This window comes from Sinocyclocheilus rhinocerous, unplaced genomic scaffold (genome assembly GCF_001515625.1).
Source record: "Sinocyclocheilus rhinocerous isolate Xijiao unplaced genomic scaffold, SAMN03320098_v1.1 scaffold182, whole genome shotgun sequence".
Taxonomy (NCBI): Eukaryota; Metazoa; Chordata; class Actinopteri; order Cypriniformes; family Cyprinidae; genus Sinocyclocheilus; species Sinocyclocheilus rhinocerous.
In genome coordinates, this window is record NW_015655576.1 from 242,276 (window position 1) to 254,665 (window position 12,390).

At 35.6% G+C, this 12,390-nt stretch overlaps 2 protein-coding genes across 5 annotated transcripts in view; one reads left to right on the plus strand and one right to left on the minus strand.

Moving 5' to 3' along the window:
* The window catches only part of LOC107718627 (heme oxygenase 2-like), a 9,438-nt gene extending 4,445 nt beyond the window's left edge, over positions 1-4,993 (plus strand). For all 3 annotated transcript variants that reach the window (XM_016525795.1, XM_016525794.1, XM_016525796.1), the window contains 5 exons: positions 388-513; positions 774-891; positions 1,932-2,423; positions 3,612-3,732; positions 4,368-4,993. In XM_016525795.1, the coding sequence (XP_016381281.1) occupies positions 419-513; positions 774-891; positions 1,932-2,423; positions 3,612-3,732; positions 4,368-4,495 (954 nt within the window). In that variant the 5' untranslated portion in view covers positions 388-418 and the 3' untranslated portion in view covers positions 4,496-4,993. The remainder of the gene's footprint in view (positions 1-387; positions 514-773; positions 892-1,931; positions 2,424-3,611; positions 3,733-4,367) is intronic.
* A 3,715-nt stretch (positions 4,994-8,708) lies between these two features.
* The window catches only part of dnaja3a (DnaJ heat shock protein family (Hsp40) member A3a), a 15,788-nt gene continuing 12,106 nt past the window's right edge, over positions 8,709-12,390 (minus strand). Inside the window, exons 9-12 of one of the 2 annotated variants that reach the window (XM_016525678.1) lie at positions 10,280-10,395; positions 10,095-10,192; positions 9,915-10,014; positions 8,709-9,246 (exon numbers count right to left, since the gene is read on the minus strand). In XM_016525678.1, coding sequence (XP_016381164.1) covers positions 9,929-10,014; positions 10,095-10,192; positions 10,280-10,395 — 300 coding nt within the window. In that variant the 3' untranslated portion in view covers positions 8,709-9,246; positions 9,915-9,928. The remainder of the gene's footprint in view (positions 9,247-9,914; positions 10,015-10,094; positions 10,193-10,279; positions 10,396-12,390) is intronic. The other variant, XM_016525680.1, reaches the window with a different exon arrangement.

Sequence of the window (12,390 nt, forward strand, 5' to 3'; positions counted from 1 at the left end):
AGAAAGAAAGAAAGAGACAGACAGACAGAGAAAGAAAGAGACAGACAGACAGAGAAAGAAAGAAAGAGACCGACAGACAGAGAAAGAAAGAAAGAAAGAAAGAAAGAGACAGACAGACAGACAGATAGATTGAAGGGCTTCGCCAGTTCAACGGTCAAATGTTTAAATAAATGCAAGTATTATAAGCAAATAAACTAAACAATTTACAAAACAGGAGACTATTCATGAGTCACCTCTGAGTTTAAATATTTGTTTGAAATCAAAGGGAAGTGTTGATGTGTAGATATAGATTGTAGTGAAAGGAGTTCAGGTGATCAGAAACAGGAAGATGAGCTGAGTGTGTAACGGGAACCCCTCGGGTGTGTCGTTGTGAATGTGTTTGAGCAGTCAGAGATCAGACCCAACACAAGACGCTGGAATGTCTGCCATGAGGACAGAAGATGCTGCTGACGGGAAGAGCACAGCTAACGGAGGAGGAGTCGTGTGTGAGGAGAGAGGCGTCACCGTCCTCAGGTACAGAGACTCTGATGAGAACATGCTTGAGGTGTGCTCAGTGCAGTGCTGTTATTCTTATTAACTGAAGCTAATAAAAATCATTTGCCTTAATTTACGTAAAACTGAAATGAATCAAAATAGAAATATTAGATGAATAACTTATTTATGTTAATTATGCAAAAATAAAAGCTTATTCAAAATACTATAATAGCATATAAATAATACTAAAACAACAGTGTTTCAGTGCATGACTGTTGAATGTCCTCTCATCCCTACAGGCCTACAGATCTCTCCGAGATGTTGGCGGCAGGAACCAAAGAAGTTCACGAGAAGGCCGAAAACACCGAGTTTGTCAAAGACTTCCTGAGGGGACGCATCCGCAAAGAGCTCTTTAAGGTAAATGGATCAGTCAGTCATGACAGATTTAAAGACATCATTCACAACACATGTAACTTTCATAATATGTCATATTTCTGATTGAAACTGGACATTTAGTGGCAAATAATGTACTGGGATTTATATATAATTTTATCATATTAAACTTTAGTATGCATTACTTTTGAAGCATGATTTTTGTCTGGCAGACAATAAAACGAGTAAAATCCCTAATAATGCAACCACATAGCCAGGGTTATTATTTTTAAGTACAACTAAAATGAAAACTAAAACTAAAACCATGAAATAAAACATTTTCATTGAACACCAACTGAAATAAAACATTTAAAAAATGTATTTTAAAACTTATTTTATTTCAACTAGTTGCCCAGATGTAATTTCTCATTTTCTTCTAGTTTAATTTAAGGTACTAAAAGAATTAAAATTAAAACAAAAGTAATAATAATAATAATAATAATATATTTATTTTATATAGCTCCTTTAAAGGTTGCTTTCTCAAGGCGCTTAAGAATGGCACTATTAAAATTTTAACTGAAATTACAATGAAAACAGGAAATATAAAAATAAAACTTATTCAAAAATATAATAGACATTAAGGAAAATTCTAATAATATTATATTAATAACATTAATAAAAATAATAATATATCAGTGATACTAACATAACTCTTCACATTTTACTATTATTTATATACTATTGTAGTATTTATAATTTTTTTGAATTAGCTTCTATTTTTTTATATTTTTAAGTTTTCATTTTAAATTTAGTTTAGGCTTAAGTAACTTTATGTGGTTTTGTCATGTTGTTGTTATTATTATTATTTTAAATATTTCTATTTGGCTTTAAATTGATTTCATTTTTAGTAATTTTAGCACTTTACCTAACTTATTTAGGTTATTTGCCAGGGCAACATTTTTGTCTAACTTTAAGTTTTTCATCAAATATTTCTATTTTTATATTTACTTTATTTCAACTAAACTAAAACAAAGCCGTTTAGTTTGATTTGATTGTGATATGGTGATTTGTGTTTGTGTCATCAGCTCGGTCACGTGGCTTTATTCTTCACGTATTCGGCGATGGAAGAGCAGATCGAGAGAAATAAAGAGCATCCTCACTTGGCGGCGCTCTACTTCCCTCATGAGCTGCACCGGCGGGACGCTCTGGCTCGGGATCTGCAGTACTTCTACAGCGAGGGCTGGCAGAACCAGATCAGCGTCTCTCCCGCCACCCAGCGCTACGTGGAGCGCATCCAGCAGATCGGCCAGGACGAGCCCGCGCTTCTCGTGGCTCACGCTTACACCCGCTACATGGGCGACCTCTCGGGCGGGCAGGTGCTGAGGAAGGTGGCCCAGCGCGCCATGAAGCTGCCGCCCACAGGAGAAGGGCTGAACTTCTACCAGTTCGACGGCATCCACAGCGCCAAGGCCTTCAAACAGCTGTACCGCAGCCGGATGAACGAGCTGGAGCTGGACACACACACCAAGCAGAAGATCGTGGAGGAAGCCATCCTGGCCTTTCAGTTCAATATGGAGGTGAGCAGCGCTGTAGAAAAAAGCTGGTGTTTCAGTTGTGATTTAAAAAGGGTCGTATAGTCTTTTTATCATTTCATTTTTTCCCTGTGGTCTTCTTTTAATGCTTGGCGAGATTTTTTTTTTGCACCAAAAATATAATTTAGTAGTTGATTTTTATGATTATTTTCCTAGGAGAGCTACCTAAAAATGTCAGTGATAAAAAAAGGGATCAGTGATTTAGTTTATTAATTCAAATTTGAAATTAAATAGACATATAATTATACACTCACCGGCCACTTTATTAGGTACACCTGTTCAATTGCTTGGTTATTGGTAATTTTATTTCAAAGTTTTCATTTTCAATTTTGAAATTTAATAGACAAAATATATGTAAGTATATAAAAATGTATTAGTGTATTTTATTATTTTGATATTGGCAAATGGATAAGGCAAAGTTGTTTTCTAAATTAAAATGATAAAATACAATTTTAAAATGTAATTACATTTAAAATTAACATTGTATTTAATGTAGTGTTACATTTAACTACATTTTAAAATGATAAATTATTGATGAACAATGATGAAATATTTTTACATTTTTCTATTAGAAATAATACATTTGTCATTGATACGTTCTGAAAGTTGAACTTTGTCAAATAATGAAGTAAAATGTGATTCTTCATGATAAGAGTGCTTTAAAGGATAGTGTTGATCATGATTAATTAAAGATCTGCTGTTTGTGAGGTTTTTCACTAACACTGAATGAATGAAACTAATGGCCCATTCATAATCACTCTCTCTGTCATCAGCTGGAGAGCTCTGCAGTCTCTCTATTAGACTGATCCGTTCGGCTGAAGTTAATATCACTTCTCTCTCCAGTGAGCGTGTGATTAAAGATAAGAGTCTGTGCTGCTCTGTGTGGCTTGAGTCTCATCCGTCAGCAGATGGAGACTTTGTCCTCACAGCAGATTACAGACGAGCTCGGAAATTAAATGGACAAAACTGGGTCAAAACACAATCTCACATTTGGCTAGCTTCCTTTGAGAAAACGTTTGATTGTTTGCAGTGAGATGTAATTGAATGTGTTGTGTTCATGTAACGCCACACTCATGACAATGAGCTTTCCATTGAATGCTTGTCATTTCCTCAGTGCTCACTCCCTGTTTCCTGTCATCTCTTACTGTAAACGTCCTTTTGTGCTGCATGCAGATTTTTGGAGAACTAGAGGAGGTTGGAAAAACCCTTCAGGACGATGTTTTGGATGCCGCTCCTGCTCATGGCGAGATGCAAGGAGACATCAGCCAGTGTCCGTACTATGCAGCCAAAATGGGTAAACTAGCATGACCAGATTATTTAATCCACACCTTAATTACACCTTAAACCAGGGGTTCACAAACTTCTCAGTTGAACCCCTTAGATGTGAAATACTTACTTGATGCACCCCCTGAAATAATAATTATATATATTATTTTATTGTTTTATATAACTACATTTTTTTTATTAATATTTCAGTAATTTAATGGCACATTTGCATACTCATGGTTCTCTGGAAGAGGTTAATGGTCACATGACACAAGTAAACCGATAACATTATTATTATTATTAATTTTAACTCTAATTATATAATTAAGACATGTATAATTAAGAATGTATTACTGTTGTAAATGACAATTGTAATGCTAAAAAATTTTTTTTTATCATTTTATTTTGGTGGAAAGTATCTATATACTGAGATACTTATTATATACTTATTTAAATGGCAGACTTTGGTTTTATAATTGCTAAGTTATATCACTGTTACCATTTTATTTTGATTAATCATGCAGCCCTAATTATCTATTTTAATTTTATTTTCAAATGTATTAGTTCGTAACTTTTCATAAATTCACGAACCCCCTACAGTTCCTTTGCGAAACCCTAAGAAATGAAACTGTTGATATACTAATTTTATGTGTTCTGTTTCAGCTGCCAGCGACGGATCGTCTTACATTTGTCGAGTGGCCATGACCGTGCTTAAAAATCCTTCCGGTCAAGTCCTATTGGCCGCCTGGATCGCTGCTCTAGCCGGATTGGCTGCTTGGTACCTCATGTGACCTCCTGTTACCCAATGAGAGGAGAAAAGGGTCAGATAATAGACGAGAACAAATTGTTTGTTCTGCTTTAAAGTCGTGAGGCATTCCAACGCATTTCCCTCTTAGTGCATCCCATTTGCCCCCTTGTTCTTGGGTAAACGTGATTCATTCTTATGAACATAGCATAGTTTATGCATAGGGGGTTATTGTGGGAGTCGTTACTATTGCACCTGTCAGTGTTGATGAAGTTAAAGGAGTAACTTACCCAAAAATGAAACTTTGCTGAAAATGTACTCCCCTTCGGGCCATTCAAGAGGTTGTTTGTTTAGTCATTGGATCAGATTTGGAGAAATGTAGCATTACATCACTTGCTCACCAATGAATGGGTGCCGTCAGAATGAGAGTCCAAACAGCTGATAAAAATACAAAAACAATCCATCCCATTTTCCTCTCACATAATATTTATTTCGAACTGTTTTGGACTGTTTTTGCTTGTAAACGGTGCTTGATCTGTGCATATTTCTCTCTTGAATTTTTCACTGGAGAAAGCAATATTATGGATAGAGGACAGTATTTTAGCCAGAAGTAATGGTTTGAAGTTAAAAACGTCTTCATGGTGGATTTGTTTCTTACAAGACATTAATTGATGGACTGGAGTGGTGAGGATTATTGTGATGTTTTTATCAGCTGTTTGGACTCTCATTCTGGACGGCACCTATTCACTACAGAGCATCCATTGGTGAGCAAGTGACGTAATGTTACATTTCTCCAAATCTGTTCTGATAAGGAAACAAACTCATCTATATCTTGGATGGCCTGAGGGTGAGCACATTTTCAGCAAATTTTCATTTTTGGGGTGAACTATTCCTTTAAGGCTGGAAAAGAACTGCAGAAAATGCAGAATGTTATTTTTATAGTTTTATCACCGTATCGAGTCAACTTATGGGCCGAAACATACTCTACGCAATTACGTGAAGGCAAATATTTATGGCTACGCAAGCTTGATTTCATACATCATAGTATTTGTTTTGCATTTTCATTTGTCACCATAAGGGGTGCTATAGTGGCCTCTCCGGTTTAATGAGACAGACATGTAAAGGAAACTCTATCGCCCCTTTGAGGTTGGATATCGCAACAGTAACATAAATGTGCATGTACAACAGGACGAGGCACATGCAAAACATTTGCGCACTTGTGCAGAGGATGTTTATGCAAATAACATAACATTTTTCAAGCTTGCTTTCAAATGAGATATGCTATGCATACATGCAGCATTTATAAAGAAAAGCAGCACTTCTGCAGGCCAGACTACTGAGACGTCACGTCAGGAAATGACTGGCACAACGGTTCATGAAGGAAGGCCTTTTTGAAGAGGTTTAGCATGTAAAAGATGGAAGAGTTGCACATTAAGGTAATTTTTGTCTCATTACACGATATATTACAGACTGGCATTCAGGGTTATTCTACACAGACTGTTAAAGCACAAGATTTCTGGATTTTAGTTTCACTGATAACACATATCTGAGCCAAAAATTCCTATGGAAGCCCGTTTCCGCCACTGAATAAAATTATAATTTTTTTCTCACAATTGCAAATGTACATCTCGCAATTGTGCTTTTTTTCTCAGAATTTCGGGATATAAACTCGCAATTGTTGAGTTATAAAGTCCAATTCTGAGGGAAAAAAAGACAATTGAGAGTTTATCTCGCAATTCTGATATTTTTTTCTCGCAATTGAGAGTTTATATCTCGTAATTTGCGAGTTAATTTCAACAGAATTGCGTGATATAAAATCACAGTTCTGAGAAAAAATTGTTGCAATTGTGAGTTTCTATCATGCAATTCTGACTGTATAACTTGTAATTGTACGTTTATATCACGCAATTCTGAAAAAAGTCAGAATTCTGAGATTAAAATTCGCAATTACCTTTTTATTTATTTATTTAAAAAAAAATAAAAAATTTATTGAATTTTTGCAGACATATAAAAAGGTATTACATCTGTTACAAAATGACCTAATTGTACGTTTATATCACGCAATTCTGAAAAAAGTCAGAATTCTAAAATTATAATTCGCAATTACCTTTTTTATTTTTTATTCCGTGGCAGAAACGAGCTTTCGTAGTTTTAACTAGTGGTTGACCTGAAATTAGTTTTTAAATGGCCAATGATATCTGGAGGGCATATATAGCCAATAAACCGATATTATTAGATTATTTGAAAGCAATTAAAACAAGGGAACAATGCTGAATTAGTATACTGTATTTGTACAAGCTAGAATTTTTCTTTAGGTGATTCATTGATCTGACTTTGTTATAACGAAATTATTAACGGTATTACATCTGTTACAAAATGAGATAAGGTGTCTGCGCAATTACCTTTTTTATTTTTTTATTCAGTGGCAGAAACGAGCTTTCGTAGTTTTAACTAGTGGTTGACCTGAAATTAGTTTTTAAATGGCCAATGATATCTGGAGGGCATATATAGCCAATAAACCGATATTATTAGATTATTTGAAAGCAATTAAAACAAGGGAACAATGCTGAATTAGTATACTGTATTTGTACAAGCTAGAATTTTTCTTTAGGTGATTCATTGATCTGACTTTGTTATAACGAAATTATTAACATGGCGACATTTTACAACAAGGTTCATTAAAGCAATAAGCCCCAAGAAGCCGTGGTTTGCGCCCCTCAGCTGTTATAAATTCACTGTAAACCACGGCTATAAAACGGTTATTCCATATACGTAGTAAGGTTTCACAAAATAAAACGGAGCAAATAAAGTGTAATGATATTAATAAAAACAGTATTCTTCCACCAAACAATGTAGTTCCTCAGAAACAGTTGTGGTTCCAACAAAGTGGTTGCCAAGCAACACACAGAAGTAAACAAAGGTGTATGTTTGTAGAGTAATTTACAACAGCGTCGAACGTGGCTCAACCAATCAGAATCAAGGACCGGAACTCTCCGTTTTATAATAGTTAACATTAGTTAACTACTTTAGTTAACATGAACTAAGCATGAACAATACTTCTACCGCATTTATTAGCATTATTAAAATCAAAAGTTGTGCTTGTTAACATTAGGTAATGCACTGTGAATTAACACGAACTAACAATGAACAACTGTATTTTCATTAATAACATTAACAAAGATGAATAAATACTGTAATAAATGTATTGCTCATTGTTCGTTCATGTACATTGACTAATGTAAAGTGTTAGCATTAACATTTATGGATGCAATAATTTAATGAAAAGGAGACTAATTAAAGTTTTCGTTCCCTTTGTTGTTACATATTAACACACTAACTAACATGTGCAATGTTCACCAAGGCACTGTGACATGATTCGTTTGAAAAGGATTGTGGGGGTTTATGTATCGGTCCTCATTTACTGAGGCATGTGTTTGTAAACTAACAGTATTTCTCTCTGAGAGGCATATATGATTTAGTTTTATATAAGAACTAACACAATCCCATCATTATACTGATGAATACTGTTCTTGAAGAGGGTTTCATGTAATACCAAATCCTTGGACTTGGACTTTTTGAACCAAAGGAATTGTTACTTTGCATTACTAATCAGATCATAAAATAGACTGCCATGTATGATAGTATTTGGCATAACCGGTTGTGTTTGGGTTTTACGCACATTTTGTATTTTGAGTCACTGACAGTTTTGTTTTTTTGTTTTTTAAAGCACATTGAAAGGAATTGTGTTGATATATAGTACAGTGTTTTTATTTAGACATTTCTTGTGTAGTTAATCATTTTCTCAATACTGTATTTTAAGGTTTAGAAAAGGTCTTTTGGGAGTTTTTTTCACCTCCAGCTCAGTGTTCAATGTAATGAGTAATAAATTCACAACTGTGCTGCATTCAGTGTTTGTCCATGTTTTATTTGAATCTTTTTTTTAAACACTTAATTTAGGGACAAAAGGATTGAGAATGATTATGGTTAGTAATTGTAAATGTTAAAAATGCTATAAAGTTTAAACCTGTCATTTGTTTAACCTTATATTAAGTGTAAAATTATATTTTAAAAGACAATGTAGTTTGTTTGTTTTTCCCCCCCAGTGAAGTACTAGCAGCATTTACCAGTTTGTGTTTTTCACATTTAACAAATTTTGTAGCATTGCTTTAAAGTAAAAAGAGTTTCTTTTCTGTGAATAATGCATCAGAAGGTTAAAATACACACCATATATTCAGCATATTCAACAACAAAAAAGTCACTTACAGTTGTCACACAGAGATTTTATTCATTACTGCATATTTCTCTCTACAACAACCCGTTAAAATGACTTTAATATTAACAGCTGTCTATGTACACTGCTAATCAAGCAGAAGGACGTAATGTTCAGTCAGGTCTTGAACATTGGACTTCATTATTCTGAAATGACATTGTTACCGAAGTAAAGATTTCCCATCTGTTTGTGAATCGATCCAGAACAACAGAAAATTAAAGACCTGACTATGTAAAACCTTAACGAAAAACTACAGACCAAAGACAAGATCTATGGTTGATGTTGGCGCTGAGGCTGATGTTTCAGGTAAGACGGGAACATGTGCGTAGATCATATTCCTCCGGGATCTGGAGTCAGTAATGCATCCACAGATCTTCATTCATCGTTTGTAGTTTCTGAGGAGCGGTCAAGATGATCTCCATGCTGCACGTGTCCACAGAAGACTCGCTTCTCTTCTCTTGTATGTCCATCAGGTTTACAGTCGATCTGAATCTCCACTAAAGACTAATTCCCAGTGGATCTTTTACCTGTAAAGACAAACAAATGCAAGAACGAATCTATGAGATCCAATATATCGGGTTTATAATATTAAATGCCACAGACCCCCAAATATGATCATCTGTGAGCATGAGATCCCAATCCAACAATTTAAAATGCCTATTTTACCCAATTTACAGTGAAAAAATTGTCAATTTATATTAGGTTACATTATTTTTTTCCCTTTTATAGTACTGTATTTATTTACTCATTTTTTTTTATATATTTATTCATGATTTGTTTTAATCCAATGTTTATTTACTTATTTTCTAATCTTTTTCTTATTATTGCCTTTATTTTAATTTCTTAACTATTATTTTGTTTTTAATTTTATATACTTTTTTCTGTATACATTTCCATGGACCCCCCCAGCACTCCTTTGGGGCCCCAGTTTGAACCCCTTAAATAGATATTGAATGCCGTTAAAGAGCTGATTGTATACCATTAATCTACAGTTCATTTTATTATCTAAAAATTTATTAATATATTTTTATGTGATTTTCAAATGTCCGAATACTTTTATGGAGCCCCCGGATTCACAAGCAGCCACAAACCAGATACTGAACCACAAAAACGCTGCTTTACTCAGGGTTTCCCCAATTCTTACAGTCATTAAAATGGATTTCAGGGAGTTTTATCTTAAAACGAATCATCCTACCTGGTTTGTGGCTGTCAGGAGCTAAACATTTTCTTTAATTTGGAGAAAAAGCCTTGGTCTTTCTGTTTGTGCCCTGTGCCGGTTTGATTTCTGCCCCCTCCTGGACAGAGACAGGTTCTGGTTTTAACATCAGCGCCTCAGATTCTACTGTAGACGCGACTGCTCCAGTGATGCCTGTACCTGCAGTGGTGCTGGTCACTCCACTGACGCTTCCCTCCACATCAGTCTCGTCCTCCGCGTAACTCCTCATGAGGGCTCGTTGCCGGTCTGTCAACATCCTGGACAGAAGACATACGGATGCACCAGTCATTTTAACCTTTACCAGCAGCAAAACAAGTCCTTTTATCATTTGTGTGTAATCTTACTTTGGGATTTTGATCTTGATGTGGACGTAGTGGTCACCGTAACCGTAGCCGCTGACCCGTGGAATACCTTTACCAGAGAGCCGGATCCTCTGGTCGGCCTGGACTCCAACTGGGATCTACAAGAACATTCACGGATTATATAAATGTGCTTAAATGCACAGGAATATCCAGATTTAAGGAGTAGTTCACCCTAAAAAAATTAAAGTTTGCTGAAAACTTACTCACCCTCAGGCCATCCAAGATGTAGATGAGTTTTTCTTCATCAGAACAGATTTGGAGAAATGTAGCATTAGATCACTCGCTCACCAATGGATGCTCTGCGGTGAATGGGTGCCGTCAGAATGAGAGTCCAAACAGCTGATAAAAACATCACAATAATCCACACCACTCCAGTCCATCAATTAACAAAAAGCTGCGTGTTTATAAGAAATAAATCCATCAAGATGTTTCAACCATTGCTTTGACCAAAATATGAGTCTATAATCCATAACATGCTTCCTCCAGTGAAAAACGTCCATCCTCTGTCGTCGTCTCACATCAAAACCCACCAACATTACCAGTTTAAAACTGGTTTGGACTGTTTTTGCTTGTAAACGATGCTTGATGTGTGCATATTTCTCTCCTGATTCAGATGAGACAACTTTTTCACTACTCACCCTCAGGCCATCCAAGATGTAGATGAGTTTGTTTCTTCATCAGAACAGATTTGGAGAAATGTAGCATTAGATCACTCGCTCACCAATGGATGCTCTGCGGTGAATGGGTGCCGTCAGAACGAGTTCAGACAGCTGATAAAAACATCACAATAATCCACACCACTCCAGTCCATCAAATAACAAAAAGCTGCGTGTTTATAAGAAATAAATCCATCAAGATGTTTCAACCATTGCTTTGGCCAAAATATGAGTCTATAATCCATAACATGCTTCCTCCAGTGAGAACGTCCATCCTCTGTCGTCGTCTCACATCAAAACCCACCAACATTACCAGTTTAAAACTGGTTTGGACTGTTTTTGCTTGTAAACGATGCTTGATGTGTGCATATTTCTCTCCTGATTCAGATGAGACAACTTTTTCACAGGAGAAAATAATATTATGCATAGAGGACTCGTATTTCAGCATGAAGCAAGAGTTTGAAGTTAAAAATGTCTTAATTCTGGGTTTGTTTTGTACAAACACACTTTCACTAAAGTATTTGTTAATCTTTTTCACTTCACAAGACATTAATTGATGGACTGGAGTGGTGTGGATTACAGTGTTGTTGTTTTTGTCAGCTGTTTGGACTCATTCTGACGGCACCCATTCACTGCAGAGGATCCATTGGTGAACTAGTGATGTAATGCTACATTTCTAAAAATCTGTTCTGATGAAGAAACAAACTCATCTACATCTTGGATGGCCTGAGGGTGAGTACATTTTCAGCAAATTTTCATTTTAGTTGAACTGTTCCTTTAATATTACAATATGGTCATAACATCACCAAAATGTCCCACCGAGAGATTGACGGTCTCGTAGAGTCCTTGCGCTCTGACTGTGCCGCCCAGTATGGCCTGAGCCACAGAGACCAGGACATCAGAGTGGATATCAGCACCGTCTCTCCTGAAGATCGGACTCTTCTGGACCTGAGAGCATCAACACAGACAATGAGTGTCAAATATACAAGCAAACAGACAGCACAGAGGATGTGATCTGGGTTATACATGCCCAGAATGTTCCTGCATAATTCATTCATTGTAAAGAGACGTCAGTCTTCAGACTGAGAGACTAAGTGATGAAAGTCCTTATATTGGGACAGAAAGCCCTGCCAAGAGCACACGACAGATCATTTAGATGGGGAAATGGGTATAGACATAAAAGCGGAATTGTTAACAAATATTAGCATCATTTTCATTATCAGCATCAGTCTAATTTATGGGAAGCAAATCAAATCAGGGCTTACTATTTTTCCCCCCCAAATATTTCAGGAGTATTAAATACTTTTCTACTGTAAATGATAAATGTTTGAAAAAAACTTTCCTGGTAGCAAATAAAATAGTAAATTGGAGCTTTAGTCTGAATAAATAATAATAATAATTATTATTATTAATTATAAAGAAAAAAAAAAAACTTTC